General features: G+C 42.6%; 1 protein-coding gene across 1 annotated transcript in view; it reads left to right on the top strand.

Annotated features, from left to right (window-relative positions):
• FER1L6 (fer-1 like family member 6) overlaps positions 1-19,311 on the top strand; it is a 175,218-nt gene that overhangs the window by 7,826 nt on the left and 148,081 nt on the right. Inside the window, 10 exon segments of the mRNA XM_030937899.1 lie at positions 108-225; positions 2,892-2,916; positions 2,918-2,947; positions 3,045-3,176; positions 6,859-6,921; positions 10,064-10,142; positions 11,753-11,909; positions 12,489-12,675; positions 13,953-14,145; positions 16,873-17,219. Of these exon segments, the coding sequence (XP_030793759.1) occupies positions 108-225; positions 2,892-2,916; positions 2,918-2,947; positions 3,045-3,176; positions 6,859-6,921; positions 10,064-10,142; positions 11,753-11,909; positions 12,489-12,675; positions 13,953-14,145; positions 16,873-17,219 (1,331 nt within the window).

The raw sequence follows: 19,311 nt of genomic DNA, 5'->3' as shown, positions 1-19,311 counted from the left end.
TGCTGGTAGAGTCTGCCTTCTAGTTTCCTTGTACTACTTATGGTAGAGGCTCGATTGCCACCACGTGTCAATTTCACAGGATTTTCTTCCTTTGTTTTCTTTTCCAGATAGTCAAGGTGACACTGAAGCACCACAGGAGGAGCCTTCTCACCAGGAAGGACCAAGAGATTTGGTCCATGATGATGCTTCTATCTTTCCTGTCCCCTCAGCTCTTCCAAAGAGAAGGTACAGTATGGATGCAGGTGGTCAACACACATTTGCTGAACATCTCCTATGTGCCAAGCACCTCTGCAGGTGCTAGGAGAAGAGAGGAGAGTAAGACATAGTCACTGTCTACAGGCAGGCAAAGTCTAAGGCAGGAAGACTGTGTCAGCTCAGTTTTCTCTATGGCAGTGCTGGCCATAGAGGGGCTGGCCATAGAAGGCTGATACTGTTCAGCCTTCATCAGGCCAGGATCATGGTTCTACAAGCTTCTGGTCTTAAATCTCCTGAGTGAAGTTGCTCGTGTCGCTCACAGTTCAGGAATGACACCAGGAGCTGTATCTTACCTGCTCTCTGATTCATCAAGGTGCTCATTATCTTAGCTTCTTGTCTGTCTCAAATCAGAAGGTGGTTTTTATGCTATCCAACAAAAAGTCAAAACAAGCTGGCCTTCTGCATGCATTTTGCTGTATCAGTTAGCAATGATGTGTAACAAGTAGCCCCTAGATCTATGGCTTAATATAATAAGCATTTATTATTGCTAATGAATTAGTTAGATAGTTTTGCTGATCCCAGATAGTTACAGATGCATCACTCATGTTTCTGCAGTCATTTGGCAGCTCTGCTGACTAGTTTAGGAGTTGGCTGGTGGTAGCCTGGCCTAGTACTGCTTCAGCTGAGACCGGCTGTCCTCTGCATGATACCAGATCCTCCATCAGGCTGGTCTGAACTTGTTCCAATGCTAGCAATGGCAGGGTTCTAAGAGAGTGGAAATACAGAAGGTCTCTTGAGGTATAGGCTTGGAACTGGCAAAAGTCATTTCTGGTGCCTTCTGTTGACCAACACAACTTACTAGCCCAGCCCACATAAGAGTAGGAAGAGACTAAAAGTTACAGGGCAACAAGTTTGGATACAGAGAAGCCAGTGACTGGGGCTAACAATGCTTTCAGTCTGCCATATTTGTTTATGTCAATATCTTACTTGTGATAATTCCTCATGCCCTTCCCTTTCTTTACCACTCAAAGTTGTTACTATCAATAAAGCAAATTAGTGCTTCCCCATGTGGCTGATCCTGAGTTGTTGTTTCTGGGTTGTGACAGGATGGCACGGTGCATATATATGGGTTAGAGGGCAGTGGGAATTAGAGAAGGTGATAACTCAGAAGTTGACACCCAAAAGAAGACATGAAATGTGTACACACCTACTCACTGCAATATCTCCTTCCTTCCTTTGCTGCACACTGACAGCCACCACCCTTCTACCATAGTCTGTGAATAGGGATTTCAATCATTTTTTAATACTCAAGACATTTCTTCCCATTCAGTTCACCAGGGTGATAGTATTGAGTGGAGGAAGGCAGGAGAAAGAGAAATAAGGAATAACAGTCTTTTTCTTTTTCCTTGGTCAGAACATTCTCCAGCAATTGAAATTCTATCCACCCACCAATGCTCAATTCAAATCCAGCCTCTGCAGTGAAATCTTTGTTGTGTACCCTGGTCCTCAAGAATTTTTTCTCAACAGCTCTTCTGTCATGTTTTCTTTACCCTATGACACATTTTACACTTGCCTACTAGTTCTTTTTTAATATACTTCTGTCTTCTCTCCCGTGGATGATAGATTGTTACTTCTCAAGGACCAGGAAGATGGCTTACTCATTTTCATTTTTCCCCTGACTCTAGCACTGGACTTTCACATAATAAATAATCAGTACAAATTTGCCACCTTATTGATGAACCAATTTAAATGATATTTACCCTTTCTTACATGCATTGTCTCCTTGAGTCCTCAGAGTAACCCTGTGTGGTAAGAATTCTTATTTTTACTTTCAGTTGCAGAAATTAAAACTAAAGTTCAAAATTGGGGAGAACAAATATTCTAACTCAGATCAGTCTGACTCCAATGCCCTGAGATTTTTACTAACTTAATCTGTTCTCTATTGAACTCAATTATAATCAGCAGAAATGGGATGAAATGAAATGCAACACGGTATTGTTAGTAACCAAGGGGACAAAATGCAACAGGAACTCAAGCTCAGTTCATTTCCCACTGATTTCAGCTTCTATGACAACAGGAATTCTTCATCTCTTTCTGTTGTTATCCATCTCTAAATGCCCAGGTGTTGCACATCTGTTTTCAATTACTTGTGACAGTCCAGATAAATGAAATCCCCTGGAATGTGAAAGCTCTTGGAGATGGTATCTTTAGTTATTCCTTTCAATTTTTTCCTTTACCAATTCTTTCAAAAGCAATTATGATTATATCTATTAGACATGGCAGAGTGGTCTGTGTATGGAATCAAGCAGGAGACTGGAAGTTCCTTATTTAGACCCAGCTCTGCCACTGATTTGCTGAGGCATCTCAGTTTCTCATTTAAAAATTTTAAAAAATACTGATAATCATATAAAAAGGACTGACATTTATTCTTGCCAGGTACTGGGTTAAACCTTTATATGTATTATATTATTTAATTCTAGCAATCATCTCAGAAATGCTATTATAAGCCCCATTTTTAGGATGAAAAAACTCAGAGGTCAAGTCATTTGTCCGCTTATACTTATCTCCCACAGAGATGTAGAGAGAATATGTAATAATATTAAATGAAAGGACTTAGAAATACTTGGGAGAATATTATCATGACATATGGATATTCTTCCTTGATGAAACAAATATATTAAACTTTCTTTTAATAGATCAAAACTGTTGACTAAGATCCACTGATGGAGAGGTCAGATCCCAAAATTATCAAGTAAGTGACTGGCTCTTCCTGCCCAGCCTCCCCCAGTGCTTCCCGTGTGCATGGATGGCAATGTCTGGAATGGTGTCCACAATGCTTTGTGTTGTAGATTGCCATAACCATCACCGAGGCTCGCCAGCTGGTGGGTGAGAACATTGACCCAGTTGTGACCATTGAGATTGGGGATGAGAAGAAGCAAAGCACAGTGAAGGAAGGAACCAACAGCCCATTTTATAATGAAGTAAGTCATGGAGGTCACCCATAGCCTTTGCACTAAGATTCTCTTCACCACCATTCTGCAGGATCCTTCAGTCAAACAGAAGAGCTGTGCCCCTCCTGCCTCCTTCCCAGGCCCCCAGTTAAGCCCATGGCAAACTCACTGATTCTCCTTACAAACACAGTGCCCTAAAGCTTTTCATGAAAAGGTCATGGAAAGGAGGGGCAAGGAATTCCTCCTGATTTTAAATTCATTGCTATGTTTTCAACACACGTTTTCTTATCAGCTCATTTTCATCCATTATAAGCCCTGCGTTTATAGCCAATAAATTGATTGAATATGAGTTAGGGAGAAGATACACATTCTTTTTCCTGGCAGAGACATTGGAAACTTAATTATTGTTTTTGAAGCAGGCATACTGCTTTGGAAAGTAAAAGTTACATTTTTCTAAGCTGTGTAGAAATTGTAAAGGAAAATCTCAGGTTTCTAAATATCATACATGCTAAATTCTCCTTTTAAAATAAAAATATTACGTGGGCCGAGGCAGGTGGATCACGAGGTCAGGAGATCGAGACCATCCTGGCTAACACGGTGAAACCCCGTTTCTACTAAAAAAAATACAAAAAACTAGCCGGGCGAGGTGGCGGGCGCCTGTAGTCCCAGCTACTCGGGAGGAGGCTGAGGCAGGAGAATGGCGTAAACCTGGGAGGCGGAGTTTGCAGTGAGCTGAGATCTGGCCACTGCACTCCAGCCTGGGTGACAGAGCGAGACTCCTTCTCAAAAAAAAAAAAAAAAAAAAAAGAGACAAAAAGTATAACATGATATAGAGTAATGTGTTTCCCTCTGATCTTTGATCCTCAATCCCCTAGTCCTCTCCCTGGAAGCATTCATTCGCACTAGCAATTTGTGTATCCTTCCAGAGATACTTCAAGCAGGTACCAGAATACAAGGAAATATTGTACCCAAATGGTAGCATTCTATACACACTGTTCTGGACCTTCACAAAACAAAGTATCTTGAAAATAAAACCCTGTGGGGAGGTACAGCTCATCCCCATTTTGCCTTCCTCGCTGAAGAGTTTTTCATTGCCTTGATATACCATAATATACTAAACCAGTCAGTCTCTCATGAATGAATATGAAATGCTTTTAATCTTTTGCTACTACTTATAATAGTATATAACTGGGTCACAAGGTATATGCATTTAAAATTTCCATGTCGCCAATTGCCTTCCAAAGAGGTAACAATTTATACTCAAATGAACAGTGCACAGGACAGGAGCATTTGCTTACCTGTAAGCAATTTGACACAATGAATTATTTCAAAAAATGCAGTACATTCTTAATTCTTGTTATCTTGGACGGACATAGTGGCTCACACCTGTAATCCCAGCACTTTGGGAGGCCGAGGCAGTCGGATCACGAGGTCAGGAGTTCAAGACCAGCCTGATCAACATGGTGAAACCCCGTCTCTACTAAAAATACAAAAATTAGCTGGGCATGGTGGTACACACCTGTAATTCCATCTACTCAGGAGGCTGAGGCAGGAGAATTGCTTGAACCTGGGATGCAGAGGTTGCAGTGAGCCGAGATTGTGCCACTGAACTCCAGCCTGGGCAACAGAGCGAGACGCTGTCTCAAAAAAAAAAAAAAAAAAAATCTTAACGGGAGTGGTCATTTGAAAGGAAGGCAGGGAGAGCGTGGGTAATGAAATCAACAGAAAATACCCAAATCCCATTGGAGCTAATGACTCCTTTCCTCTTCATCATTTCTGCCTCTAAGCCTTTGACTGTAAGTGAAATGTCAGTAGATTTTCCCTTTATGTTCCACTCTCTACCCCTAGAAGAGCTTTTGGCATGGATGTAATATGAGATAATATATGAGAATGCTTTAAAACTGCAAAGTTCTACAGATTTATTAATTATAATAATTATGCATACAAGTCCTGGATCTAAATGACATTAAACTGGGCCCAAGTTTAACCAGTAGAAAATCATGTAGAAACACAAAAGTTGATCTAAAATCCTTTGTTACAACTCTTGACGTAAATATTCAAGCCAAAAGTTTATCAGATGCTGAAGGAACCCATTAGTTGGAGCTGGGGAATATTTCCCAGCTAGAGGAATATGTGTTGGCCTGAAGGTCTCGGAAGCCTATGTGAGGTAGTTGAGGCTGAAACATGAAACCCACCAGAAGGTAATAAATATCACAACTCATTTGTCCATCCAAAGGAACCCACAGCATCTGGCGTATTCAGAGAATGAAGAATGTTGTGTAAGTGAATTTTCCACATAAAATTTGAACACCAGAACTCTGAAAAAGTTTAAGCATGTATATGAGAAATTTCCTGAAATGTTGTATATATTGTCTTGTCTTCTTAAACAGAAGACACTGAACAGAATGGAATCTTTGGTTGATCTCTAAGGACCACCATTTTGTGGATCTCTTATAATGTATGATGACATTTTTCGGTTTCTACATTTTGCTTTTTCTGTTTTGCCCTTTGAAAGCAGGCCATCAGCACTTGGTCAGTTCCTACTTTCCTTCTGTGGCTGTGTCCATCTCTAAGGGGCCATTCCTCCACTCTACAGCTCATAAAAGAAAATCCAGGAAACAGCTTACCAGTCCTGCCTTCCTGGTCCCCCTCATTTCCCAGAACACACAAACTGGGACAAAACACCACTTCAGTTTTCTGCATCTTTTAATCATACAATCTCGAGTTTGGGAGGATCTTGACTCAAGAGTCAGATGGTGAAGTATCTAGTACTTGATCCCCTTGTGTGATAATGTCAAGAGAAGTAAGATTTGGTCCTAGACCCAACAATAACTAGCAATAGGAACCTGGGTAGCATCTTTCAAATTCTTTAGTCTTCAGTCTTCTTATCTGTAAAACATGGGGCTGGTCTAGATAATTTCTCCAACCCAAAATTCAATCATGTTATTAATATTAAAAATCCTCATGTCCATAGTTTTTTTGTATTCTCTCCCTGGTAAATCCTGGTAATTTCACAGGGATGTTTGAAACTGAAAAATCCTGGGAAAAGTAGTCCACTCCAATTTAAAACCATACTGAAATACCATTTTCACTCATAATTATAACCAAAAAAATGAGTGGACACTATCAAGGGTTGGTAAGATTATAGAGAGATGGCTATTTTCATATGCTGCCAGTGGGAATATAAAATTCCCATTTGGGAAACAAATTTATATTATCTATTCAAAAGTTACATGCACTTCGTCTATGATCCAACAATTCCATTTCTCATGTTCATTTTAGAGGATTACTCACACATACCCTGTCCAAGAATGTGATTGATGGCATTCGCTTCATTCAAGACCAGCCTGGGCATCACAGTGAGACCCTGTGTCTACAAAAATTTCAAAAAAATAAAAAAATTAGCCAGGTGTGGTGGTATAGGCCTGCAGTCCCAGCTGATGACTGGAGGGAGGCTGAGGCAGGAGGATTACTTGAGCTCTGGGAGGTTGAGGCTGCAGTGAGCCATATTGCACCACTGCACTCCAGCCTAGCTGATAGAACAAAACCCTGTCTCAAAAAAAAAAAAAAAAAAAAAAAAAATGACAATCATTGATGATGTATATTCATGCAGCAGTTAGTTAGAATGACAAAGATCTAAATCCACTCCAAGAACAGGATTCTTAGGTGCAAGCCTGGGGTTGATGGACAGAATGAACTCTTTGTTTTGCAGTACTTTGTCTTCGACTTCATTGGGCCCCAAGTGCATCTTTTTGACAAGATCATCAAAATCTCAGTAAGTATAGCATTGGTGGTGATAGTTGCGGAGAGGTGGGAGAGATTCTGGGCATTGGGGACTCTCTGGGACAACTCAGCATACTTAGAGGGGAATAGATTCAGGAAGGCAAGTGTCAGTTGGTGAGTTTGTAACCAACAGGCAGAACTTGAAATCACCAGCATGGAGGAGTCTGGGAAGAAAAACCACCTCAGGAAGATCTATGCTTCTTGGAAGCAAGTGGTAAGCTACTGTAAAGCTATTACTGACTGAATCGTGTAGCTTATTAGTGTGGGAATGTGAGACACGTGCTTCAAGTGACATCTTAAGGCATTGCCAGTTTTGGTTGTTTTTTTTTAAATCAAACAAATGTTGGTGTTTCTCTCTTGGGCTGGTATCTACACTAATGATCATTAATCACATCTCCTCCTCCTCCTAGTTGGGTAATGAATAAAATAGGAACAAGAATCAGGAAAAAGTATCAGTCTCATCAATGGTAATGCTGGATCGGAGGATGTGATTTGGACTAAATGGTGACCACTGGGATTTTCAAAAGTTGCCTCTGAGTGTAGACCTCAGGACCTGCCCTTGGAAAATTGAGTCTGCTGCATAGACTCTTCCTCAGCCCTGCCAGGGGAAGTGCAGAGGCAGAGCTTTCTGCTTTAAGGGCCCAATCCAACTTTGCCCACCACACGGAGGACAGGAATGGGAAGGGGAAGTGCCCATGTTGAAGCCAGACTGATCCAAATGAGAGAGAAGTCAGGCCAAATGGAATTGTTACAGACTTTGTACCATTCAGCAAAGGCACAGAGACCAGTGAATGACAGACTGCATCTATCTTACCAGCCTGAGAGATCACCACAGCTTCTCCCAAGGTGGGGAAGGATGGCTGGAGAATAAGTTTCTCTCTTCCAAACAGTTATAAAAGGACGCAATTCCTACTTCGTGTGTCAGTGTAATAGTGGAATTATGACATTACCCTTCCCAGGAGACTTGAAGAACATGACTCTTGAAGAATGAGAAGTCACCCAGAGCCAAACAATCTTAAGGTTTGAATTTCAGGCATGATGACAAGTGGTGCAGGTGATATTTCAGGACCTGGGACAATGCCCAGGACTCTGTTCCATTGCTCAGGCAACACCTGTTTGTGGAATCAGCTCCATAGGAGGCTTCTAAGGACTGTCTGATGAACAGTTAATCACTAGATTTTTATATTGTGCCATAGACTAGGGTCAGGACTGTTTGTGGGACATGTGGACTTCTAGAGAAGTCCAGAATGGTCAAAGCTACTATTGCCTATCTCTGTTTCTCTAACTTAGAAGAAGAGAAGACTTTAGTGTCCCTAAAAGACTCTTAGAGACAAAAGATTATAAAATAAAATCATCCCTTGAGAGGGAAATGTTTAACATAACTTTTCTGTTAGTCCATGAACTGAAAATCAGTATGCCCAGAATATATACGACACGGGAAAAGTAGTGGGGGAGTGCTGTAAGCAGATGCTACTGGGACAGCCAGCCTGTAACACACCCCTGGTGTTGCCAAAGACAGTCTTCCCTTCTCAGTGGCCAAGGCATGCAGGGCTCCCAGTACTCTGCATGTGAGACGTCCCCAGAGTCCTGGTGATTTAACACTTGACCACACCAGGATTGCCTGGTACTCAACCACTGGATGGATGACTTTAAGAGGCGTCCTGTGCTATGTAAAGATTTGTTTGGGGCTCTTGCATTTCACCTTGCCCACAGGGACTCTCAACCTGAGAACAGAACTTGAAACTGCCTTGTGTTCTTTCTCAGGCCTTTGGGAAAACACGTGAGCAACTGGAAGCATGGTTGGTTTTGGAGTGAGCATTATGTGAACGTCCTTCAGCAGCTCCTCTACTTGAGCCAGGCTGCCTGTGTTTCACCTTCGTTCTCTGACACCTGTGGAAAGTTTAGGTTAGGGAGAGAGAGTGGAAAGAGAAATGAGGAGGGCTGTCATTTCTTGAGGTCAACTAAATTTCTTTTGCTTCAGCAAAAAGGAGCTGTTAGGAGCTGCAAAAGCCAACCGTTCACCTGTCATTCAATTAGTCAATAATTCACTAATTCGCTGAATGTTTATTGAATATCTGTTGTGAACAAGGCCATGTGATGGGTGAATGACAGGAGGAAACTGTCCTTGACTTGAGGAACTTACAGGATTTTATAGTTAGACGGAAGCTCAGAGGACATCTTATGTAACTTCCAACTGGTGCAAGAATCCTTCCTTTCCTTTACTACATGGAGTTCTTGGGGCCTAACTTGACTATTTCCAGTGTTAGGGAGGTCGATACCTCTAGGAAAGCTCATTCCATTGCTGGGAAGTTCTGACAGTTATAAACATTGTTCTTACATTGAGCAGAAATCTCTCATCCTGTTATTTGGGAACCGTAGAGGGGAACTTACTCTCTCTTCTGCATGACAGCATTTACATGATTTAAAGACACTTCAGTTGCCATTGCCCTTTTTCCACACCTGCCAGTTTTCTCTTTTATGGGTGAAAGATTGAACTTTTCTCCTGGTTCTTCAGCAGTTTCTCATATGTTGTGGCTTCTCAACCTGGCACCAGCTCTGAACCTTCCTTTAGAACTTCCTCATCTTGAGAGCATTAGCATGAAAATGGGCGACTGTAACCAAGCCAGGCCCTCTGCTGGCCCTGATCAGATGGAATATTGAGGGTGATCACCTCGTTTGTTCTCACTGTTGTACATGCCCAAAATGATTCAAGGCGATATGTGATGAGTTCTCTGAGAAAGTTGTGAGCAAAGTTGAAGGAGTTTAAGGGAGAAAAGGGACACTTTTGGTTTGGGGGTACTGCATGGCGGAGGTGACATATGTTCTAGGTATTGAAAGATAGGGAAAGTTTCAACAGGAAGAGATGGATATTGAAGGGTGAGCTGTACTCAGGTTCATTTTGGTTAAAGGAAGCTCGCAGGCACTGAGAGTTGTCAGGCGTTCTTCTATGGAAAATCAGCTAAAATCCTGCTAAGAGCAAGAGGTGAGGGTGAGAGGTTTCTGGAGGTCCTTTACAGCCTTGTGGTTTGATGGCCAAAGTCCACTGTGCTCCAGACAGGATCAAAGCTAGACAAGGGTCAAGCCTCTTACCCTCAAGGTAAATCTACCATACTCCCTACTCCATCTCTCCTCAGGTCTTTCACCACAAGCTGATAGGAAGTGTACTGATTGGCTCTTTCAAAGTAGACCTGGGGACCGTGTACAACCAACCTGGTAAGAAAGCATCACCTCCCCATCTCTTTCTTACTTGTCTTTGTTTTACAGCACCTGGAGGTCATCCCATTCATTCACTCACCTGTGTGACCATTCATTCAATAACACTGAGCACCAGTTATACAAAGTTGAATGAGACATGACTCTTGCCCTCAAATGTTTTACAGTCTAATGATAAAATTATTTTATATGTCTACTTCTGGGGAGTTTTTTTTTCACACAAATTCTGTGCAATTGAGATATGGACAGGAGAATACGGAATATAGGAGCTAAGAATGCAGACTTTGGAGTCAGATTGCCTGGGTTCAAATCCCACTCTATTTCCTAGCTGTGCAACCTTGGGCAAATGACTTAACTTCTCTGGGCCTCAGTGTCCTCATCTGTAGAAATGAGGATAACTTCCTTCCTTCCTAGGTTTGTTGGAGGATTGAGTAAGTTAATATATACAAAATGCTTAGTAAAGAGTCTCACACGTAATAATGACTACAGCATTTTGTATCCTTATACAAAGGATTTGCTGTAATTGTTATTATCCCTGATTTGTAGGAAGGAGAAACTCAGAGAAGCAACGTAATTTGTTCAAGGTCAAGAGCAAATAAGTAACAGAGCCAGCACAGATCTTTTTATGAAAGGCCCCCTATCTTCAACAGGGATTCCAACTCCCGTGACTGCGGCGGCCAGACGGGGAGCATAGCTGCGTGCAGCAGCCTGAATGTGAGGCATAAAGGAACAATGGAGTCTGGGAAAGGAGACAGGAGGGCTTGTGCTGCATAGTGGCTATGCAGTGGCTACTCAGCGCCTTTGGTATTTACTGTCATGTACAAATGTGATGCCAGTGGCTGGGCGCAGTGGCTCACACCTGTAATCCCAGCACTTTGGGAGGTCGAGGCGGGTGGATCACTTGAGGTCAGGAGTTTGAGACCAGCCTGGCCAATATGGTGAAACCCCATCTCTACTAAAGATACAAAAATTAGCTGGGCATGGTGGTGCACACCTGTAGTCCCAGCTACTTGGAAGGCTGAGGCAGGAGAATGGCTTGAACAAGGGAGGCAGAGGTTGCAGTGAGCCAAGATCATGCCATTGCTCTCCAGCCTCGGCATTGCAGCGAGACTGTGTCTCAAAAAAAAAAAAAAAAAAAAAGAAAAGAAAGAAATGGGAAGCCAGTATGGCCAGAACTTACCATTTTTAAAGAAAACCCAGAAGTCTAGATTATGTAAGCCAACTTGGAAGTTTTGACTCACAGTGAGGCCAAAAAGACCTAGGAGCCACATTTATGTCCTGTGGGTAAATAATATGTATGTGACTTCTACACTTCATTAATGCCCCCATCCCATCAAAGATGGAACCTTGTCTCAGTGATTTCCACTAGGTCAATGGCTTCCCAAGAATCTATGGTAAATTGGGGGAAAAGATGGAGAACTGGTGGGAAGCAAAGGGAGAGGAGGGAAAGGAAGAGGGAAGCAGCACGAGGTTTGGAAATAACTGAGATGATTTACCACCCAGAGCAACAGAAGGAGGAGAGCCTGGGGGTCCTTGGCACATGCGAGAGAAAGGGGTGGGGCTGCTGGGCCCACCTGTGAAGGATATGAGCTGTCAGGGTGCTTTCACAGGTCATCAGTTCTGCGACAAGTGGGCCTTGCTCACAGACCCTGGTGACATCAGGACTGGCACCAAGGGATACCTGAAATGTGACATCAGCGTGATGGGGAAAGGCGACGTCTTGAAGACCAGCCCTAAAACTTCTGACACCGAGGAGCAAATAGAAAAGTAAGACAGGTCCATCCAGGGCTGTGCATAGAAATGATACGTCCAGTTTTAATCTCTTTCCCCTCCCTCACCCCTTTTCTTATGGGTACATGAGAACCGTGCTTGTCCTCAGCTTGGCCACCTGGGATTCTGCTCTATTGGGCACCAAGATGTGTCTTATTAAGGTATGACTCTCCTTGGGGAGGTCAGGTTCTAGGACAGGAACTGTCTGTCGGCTATAATAACCCATAATAGATAAGCTATTCCTAAGCTTATCTAATGTTTCTGAATGTAACTGAATGTTCTTTGAAGGAATTATAATTTCAATCACTGGTTTGTGATGTGGGAAGACTTAAATGCACCTCTTTTCAGGTTCAGAGTGGGAGACAGTGTTTATCCTATCATCCTAGGACCTGAATGAGTTTGCATTTGCTCTATTCATTCCGTTCTCTGTCATTTACACTAGAAAGAAAATTTCAGCAATGAATCTTAACTCTTTTCAGATTTTTCTTATATTGGGATCTATCTTTCTGCCTCCAAATTGCTGCTGTCTTTTCTCTCTGTTTCTTCAATTGACATTTGTTTTTGTCTCCCTCTAAGGAACCTTTTGATCCCCAATGGGTTTCCATCAGAGAGACCCTGGGCCAGATTCTATGTGAGACTCTACAAAGCAGAAGGGTTGCCCAAAATGAATTCAAGCATCATGGCGAACGTCACCAAGGCATTTGTGGGTGACAGTAAGGACCTGGTGGATCCCTTTGTGGAGGTTTCCTTTGCTGGGCAGATGGTGAGGAACCATTGTCACTAATACTGCCTGGCCTGGGCCAGGGCCCTGTTCTCTGTCCAAGTTATGTTTAATCAAATCAAATTAAATAAAAATTAGGAAGTGCCTTGAAAGCAAAAACTTGTCACTAAAAGGCAATGGGGCCAGGCGCAGTGGCTCACACCTGTAATCCCAGCACTTTGGGAGGCTGAGGCAGGTGAATCACTTGAGGCTGGGAGCCCAAGACCAACATGGTGAAATCCTGTCTCAACTAAAAACACAGAAAAAATTATCTGGGCGTGGTGGTGCATGCCTGTAATCCCAGCTACTGGGTGGCTAAGGCATAAGAATTGCTTGAACTTGAGAGGCGGAGGTTGCAGTAGGCAGACATTGTACCACTGCACTCCAGCCTGGGCGACAGAGCAAGTCTCTATCTTTTTTTTTAAAAAAAAAAAAAAAAAAGAAGAGGAAACGGGATGTGGCAGGGAAATAGGGGGGCGTTACCCACTCACTCTTCACTGGAGAAAATGGAAAGGAGCGGTTTAGGAACCAGACAGACAGGGATCCTTCCTCACCCCCGGCTATTTCTCTGAGCTATTCAGTCCCCAGGTCCTGTAGAATTTCCACCCACCTCCTGACCTGTTCCACAATCTCCCCAGGTAGTCCTTGTCCCATGTAAGCCTGGACATCGCGTTTCCCTGCTCAGAAGCCATTGGAAGTGTCAGGGTCTGGGTACGTGGTCAGAGATTAACTATGGTTGGCTGGATTTTGAAACTTCAACTGACACACACGTTGTCTCTGCCATTAAAATACAGACCTACCCTGATTGTCTCCCCTTGGCAGGGGTGAATGCTGAAATATTTTTGACTTGGGCTGAACTTGGAGATCATATAAGACATTACCTCCATTTTATGACAAGAAACTGAGGTCCAGACTGGAAAAGTGATTCACACAAGGTCATACTTCTACAAAATATGAGCTCATGGTCTAACTACATCCACTGCATTCCTGGAGATGCACAGAGCTCACATTTGTAATACGGGTGTTAGTTTCACCCCAACCCCAGTATGCTGATGCGAACCCCCGAGGGTTGTGACTTGCCTTTGTCCCAGACACCTGGCATGGTATCCAGCACACAGTAGGTCATCAGTCATGTTCGCTGAGTGTAACTGATTTTCGTGGGTGTCACAAGCAGGTTCATTATCTTTGAAAACTTACTTTGTATTTCCAACTGGCTTGAAGAGTTCTCTGTAGTCAGTCACTCCCTTCCATGACTCATGTCCTCCTGGCTGTGTTTTTAGGGGCGAACCACAGTGCAAAAGAACTGTGCTGATCCTGTGTGGCATGAACAGGTGATCTTCAAGGAAATGTTCCCTCCCTTGTGTCGGAGGGTGAAAATCCAGGTGTGGGATGAAGGCAGCATGAATGACGTAGCACTGGCAACCCATTTCATTGACCTGAAGAAAATCTCCAATGAACAGGATGGAGACAAAGGTAAAGTCCCACCCATCTGACTTGAAAATGTCTCAAAATACTTGCTTTAGAGCCCTCATCTTTAAAAGGGGTGGGCTAGAGCAGTGGTCCCCAGCCTCTTTGGCACCAGGGACCAGTTTTATGGAAGACTATTTTTCCATGGTTGGGTAGGGGGATGGTTTTAGTATGAAACTGTTCCACTTTAGATCATCAGGCATTAGGAGCCTCCTCATAAGGAGCATGCAGCCTAGGTCCCTCGTATGTGCAGTTCACAGTATGCTTTGTACTCCTATGAGAATCTATTGCCACCGCTAATCTGACAGGTGGAGCTCAGGTGTTAATACTCACTTGCCTGCTGGTCATCTCTTGTGGTCCAGTTCCTAACAGGATGGATACTGGCCCATGGCTCTGTAGGGTTAGGGGCCCCTGGGTTAGAGCACCTTCCATGTATTAGGCACTTTCCATGCTACTGTGGGGTCTGTGGTTTGAGTTGGTTCAGGGCAATGGATGAAACCGGGCTCTGGGAGCCAGGAGGTTTGCTCCTGGTCCCAGGTCTTCCACAAACACTGCTATGTGTCCTTGAGGAAGTCAGTCTTCCCATAATTGAAAAATGAGACGTTTAGAGTAAATCAGAGATTAGTAAACTAAGGTCTATGGGCCAAATATGGCCTACTACATATATTAGTATGGCCCACAAAATAAATGGTACCAACAAAAATTGTGTCTTCAACCCAATGATGGGAACATGAGAGCGCAGGAATAGCAGCGAGGTATGCTGATACAGTGAGCCAGTGCGGGAGCTGAGAGCCCCAGCTAATCCACTGAACCAGCCAGGAGGAGGTCAGGTAGAAGAATTTCAGCTCAGTATATGGCTCTTTATTTGCAAAACCCAAATTAACAGATAATTCTCTAAAAAGCCCAACAAACCCTCCCTTCTTTAATCTTTCTGTGCTACGAATTTATACTAATTGACATTTTTTGTTTTGCATACATACATGCACATGCATGTATATCTACATACATACAATCACACATACATATATGTACAAATATATACACTTATAAATATATCACCTATCATCTGTATATGAAGTTAATGTAATTATTTTAATTTTTTCCTTGATTAGACTAAAGGTGTGTCAAGAGCAGAGAACAAGATTTACACATTTTTGTGTCCCTAACAGATACCATAGAGGGGCCTCAGTAAATAAATACCTTTGTCTAAATCTTTACATTATGGAAAGATTGCTGTATGCAGAAAGCATACTTGGCTCATCTATACAATTTCTCAGCTAGATGTAAACATGTTTTATTTACAACCTTTTAGGAACATCTTGATGGCATTCAGGAAGATAAACGTCAGTGGTTTAAAATATAGACATCAGGACCATAAAATCTTTCTATCCTTTTTAATACAATATTCTTATATTTAAGTCGACTCAAGGGAGGGCTGGAATCCAGTTTATGGGAATAGGGGATGGGAAATGTGTAGGCATAAAACTATTAATAATAGTAACATACATGGAAACATCTAATTATCAACACTGGGGGACTGTTAAGCAGATCATGATGTATTTGCTTTTTCATAATAATAGCCTATATTCTTAGCACTTCCTAAGGGCCTGTGTGAAACACTCAATTGATAGTTTCTGTTAATTTTGATAGATAAGACAGGTACTATTAGCATCTCCCTTTTAGAGGTGAGGAAACTGCAACACGGGCAAGTTTAAAAACTGCCCAAGGTCACACAGTTTGAATGTGACGGAGCTGAGATTTGAACTCAGGCTTCAGAGCCACCAGGCTGAACTGCCTGTCATCGAGATGTTGCCATAGAGATGTTCCCATAGACACTGCATTTTCTCAGATACTATGTATTAAGAAGGGAAAATATCAGCAGTAAGTTCAAATCATCAGGTCTTTTTAATTCTACGTTCAGAACGTATCTTGAAACATCTACCTATCTTAGTCTCCACTACCTTCACCCTAGTTCAAGACACTGATCTTCAGTTTTGATGATGAAGTGGTCCTCGAACCAGTTAGCCCACATGCAACCCTTCATGTAACAGTCAGAGTGATCTTAAGATATATGTTTATGTCACATCTTTGCTTAAATTCCTTTGAAACATTTCTGTAGTTATTAGGATAAAGGACAAAACTTTTATCAAGACCCCAAGACCCACCTACCTTTCCAAACTCTCCCAGAGTTCATCTCTAGCTCCAAACTCTTTCTAACTGGCACATGCTGCTCCCTCTAGCCAGAATACACACTCTCTCTCTTCTCTGCCTGCCTAACTCCCCTCTATGTTACATCAGCCTGTTACTTTTTCTTGCAACACAAAGTGTGTTTCCTCCATAGCGTTTGCACTGTAAATATTTATTTGTTTAATGTTTACACCTGCTTTGTTCTCCAGCAGGCTCTGTTTAGTATCTAGCATGATACCTGGCACTAAACATAGAGCCTACTGAAGAACATGGGGGAATCAGTAAACATTTGATAAATAAGTGAACAGAACAGAATGCAGATTGGCATTTATGGTATTAGTACAACTGTGAACAAGTGTAAACATGAATGCAAAAAGGACTAGAAGGAAATACAGCAAGATGGCAATCATAGTTGTCTTTTGGTGATGGGATATCCTGTCAATATTTTCTTTTTCTTTCTTGGATATTCTACATTTTGAAATGAATGTATGCAACTTTTATAAAGCAAAAGCATAATGAGATAACTAAAACCTGGGGTCTCTCTAGGCTTTCTGCCCACCTTTGGGCCTGCCTGGATTAACCTGTATGGCTCGCCCAGGAACCACAGTCTGATGGATGACTACCAGGAAATGAACGAAGGCTTTGGGGAAGGCGTGTCATTCAGGGGCAGAATCTTGGTAGAAATTGCTGTGGAAATCCTCTCAGGAGGGGCACAGGAATCTAAATTTTCCAAGGCCCTGAAGGAGCTCAAGTTACCTTCCAAGGACAAAGACTCCAAATCTTCCAAAGGTAAAGACAAGGCTGACAAAATTGATGACGGAAAATCCCAACAGGCTTCAAACAAAACTAACTCAACCGAGGTGGAGGTGGAACCATTTGATGTCCCCCCAGAGGTAGGTCTGGGCACTGCTTTATGGTAATTTACCTGTGAGGTGAACCAGAGCAGTGACTGCCCCTGCCACAGGTTCCTGAAGGTGTTGTCAGAATATGTCTTATTCCCCCTGAAAAATTTGTGTTGGCCCAGCACTGTGTTCTGAGGCTGATCCGCTGCCCCCTCTTGTACACTTCACAGCCATCTGCCTATGATAAATTCCTTTGAATCCCCCACTCCCCCAAATACAATTCCCATGGAAACCCAAGTAAAGAGAAGTAAAAGTGCTCCGGAGGAGTTGGTGGGAGTGGGTGGTACGGGATTGATTAAACTCTATCTGTGGCCTAATTTTGTTCAGTTGTGTTAGCTTAGAGTAAGCTCCGGATGGGAGATAATTTTGGATGAGGAATGAAGAGGAGGAAGAGTAGGTGACAAGCTGGGATATAAGAAATTGAGAAACCTATTCCCCTACCCCAAACCTGTGGGGGAAATCACAACTTTAGGGAATGCTTATTACTCACCATGAAGCATGTTAGCACTTTCCCAGCCCAGTTCTGTCTTATGGGAAGAGATCTGAGACTCTAAGAGGAATACAAATGGTGAATATTCTCTCTACTGTTTAGTTTATCAATGGTAACTTGCAGTTAAGCAAATGAAAGAGCTTCATGTTTTGTCAGTAGCGGTGGTAGGTAGATTCCAGCTCCCAGCTTGGCTAATTCTGCCTCTGGAAGTGTGCTTCTTGGTCGACTAGGCAATAATTTTGGGTGGGGAAGGGAGGCGATGCCTGAAATCCCAGAGCTGTTCATTTCTAGGAGAGACTGGAGCGTCCAAAGGAGTATAGCAGCAGGTCACCTTAGCCTTGGAAGAGCCATTTGTTTTTGTTGCTGGGATCTAATAAATTTTTCTTTATTATACTTTAAGTTCTAGGGTACATGTGTGCAACGTGCACGTTTGTTACATATGTATACATGTGCCATGTTGGTGTGCTACACCCATTAACTTGTCATTTACATTAGGTATATCTCCTAATGCTACCCCTCCCTGCTTCCCCAACCCCACAACAGGCCCCGGAGTATGATGTTCCCCTTCCTGTGTCCAAGTGTTCTCATTGTTCAGTTCCAACTATGCGTGAGAACATGTGGTGTTTGGTTTTTTGTCCTTGCGATAGTTTGCTGAGAATGATGGTTTCCAGCTTCATCCATGTCCCTACAAAGGACATGAACTCATTCTTTTTTATGGCTGCATAGTATTCCATGGTGTATATGTGCCACATTTTCTTAATCCAGTCTATCATTGTTGGACACTTGGGTTGGTTCCAAGTCTTGGCTATTGTGCACACGTATGTTTATTGTGGCACTAATACATTTTAAGAAACCATGTAGGTGAGCGGTTGGAGCACAGGGCTAGAAATCTTGGGGTGGGTTGTAGTTATGGCTCCGATACTAACACCTCTCTATGTTTTAGTTTACCCATCAATAAAATGAGATAGTTAATAGTTACCCTGCCATAGGCCTCTTCGGGGGTTAAATGAGGAAATGCATGTAAAATGGTTCGCAGAGTTCTTAGCACATACATAGGAAGCAGGCAATGCATTTGTTGTTGTTGTCGTCAGTGTCGCTATGGTTTTCTCCCACCACCAGGGAGCAGCTATTCAGAGCTTTCCAATCTGTTTGTGACTTTGGAAATTTAGTGGACCTCCCCAGTTCTCTCCTCTGAGCTCAAATACTGTATTGGAAAATATTGTCTGAAAACGTGTGTGCCAGTTTGTTATGGTTAGAACTTACATTATCTATATGGGATTGTGTTTAGGGGTGTTTCTTGAGAATACATGCCAACTTTGGAGACTTAACTTTGAACTTCACCAGAAGTTGTGGGTGGCTTAGTAGCTACCTAAGCTGGTATCTCCATCTATCCCTGTAGTCGTTTTTCCTGCTGTGGGTTGGAGCTGTCTATTCTTTTCTAGACAAGGATTGCCAAGTAGAAAGAGGCTAGGAAAATATTTTCTTAATCCAAGTAGAAATATCTTTAAGATATTTTGCTGAAGACACTTGAAGTAGATTCTATCAGAAAGAAAGGGAAGTTGTGAACTTATTTGGGGTAGAAAGTACATTTCT

This window comes from Rhinopithecus roxellana, chromosome 9 (assembly GCF_007565055.1).
Source record: "Rhinopithecus roxellana isolate Shanxi Qingling chromosome 9, ASM756505v1, whole genome shotgun sequence".
NCBI lineage: Eukaryota > Metazoa > Chordata > Mammalia > Primates > Cercopithecidae > Rhinopithecus > Rhinopithecus roxellana.
Note: the sequence above shows the minus strand (reverse complement) of the source record. Positions and strands in the feature narration are given on the sequence as shown.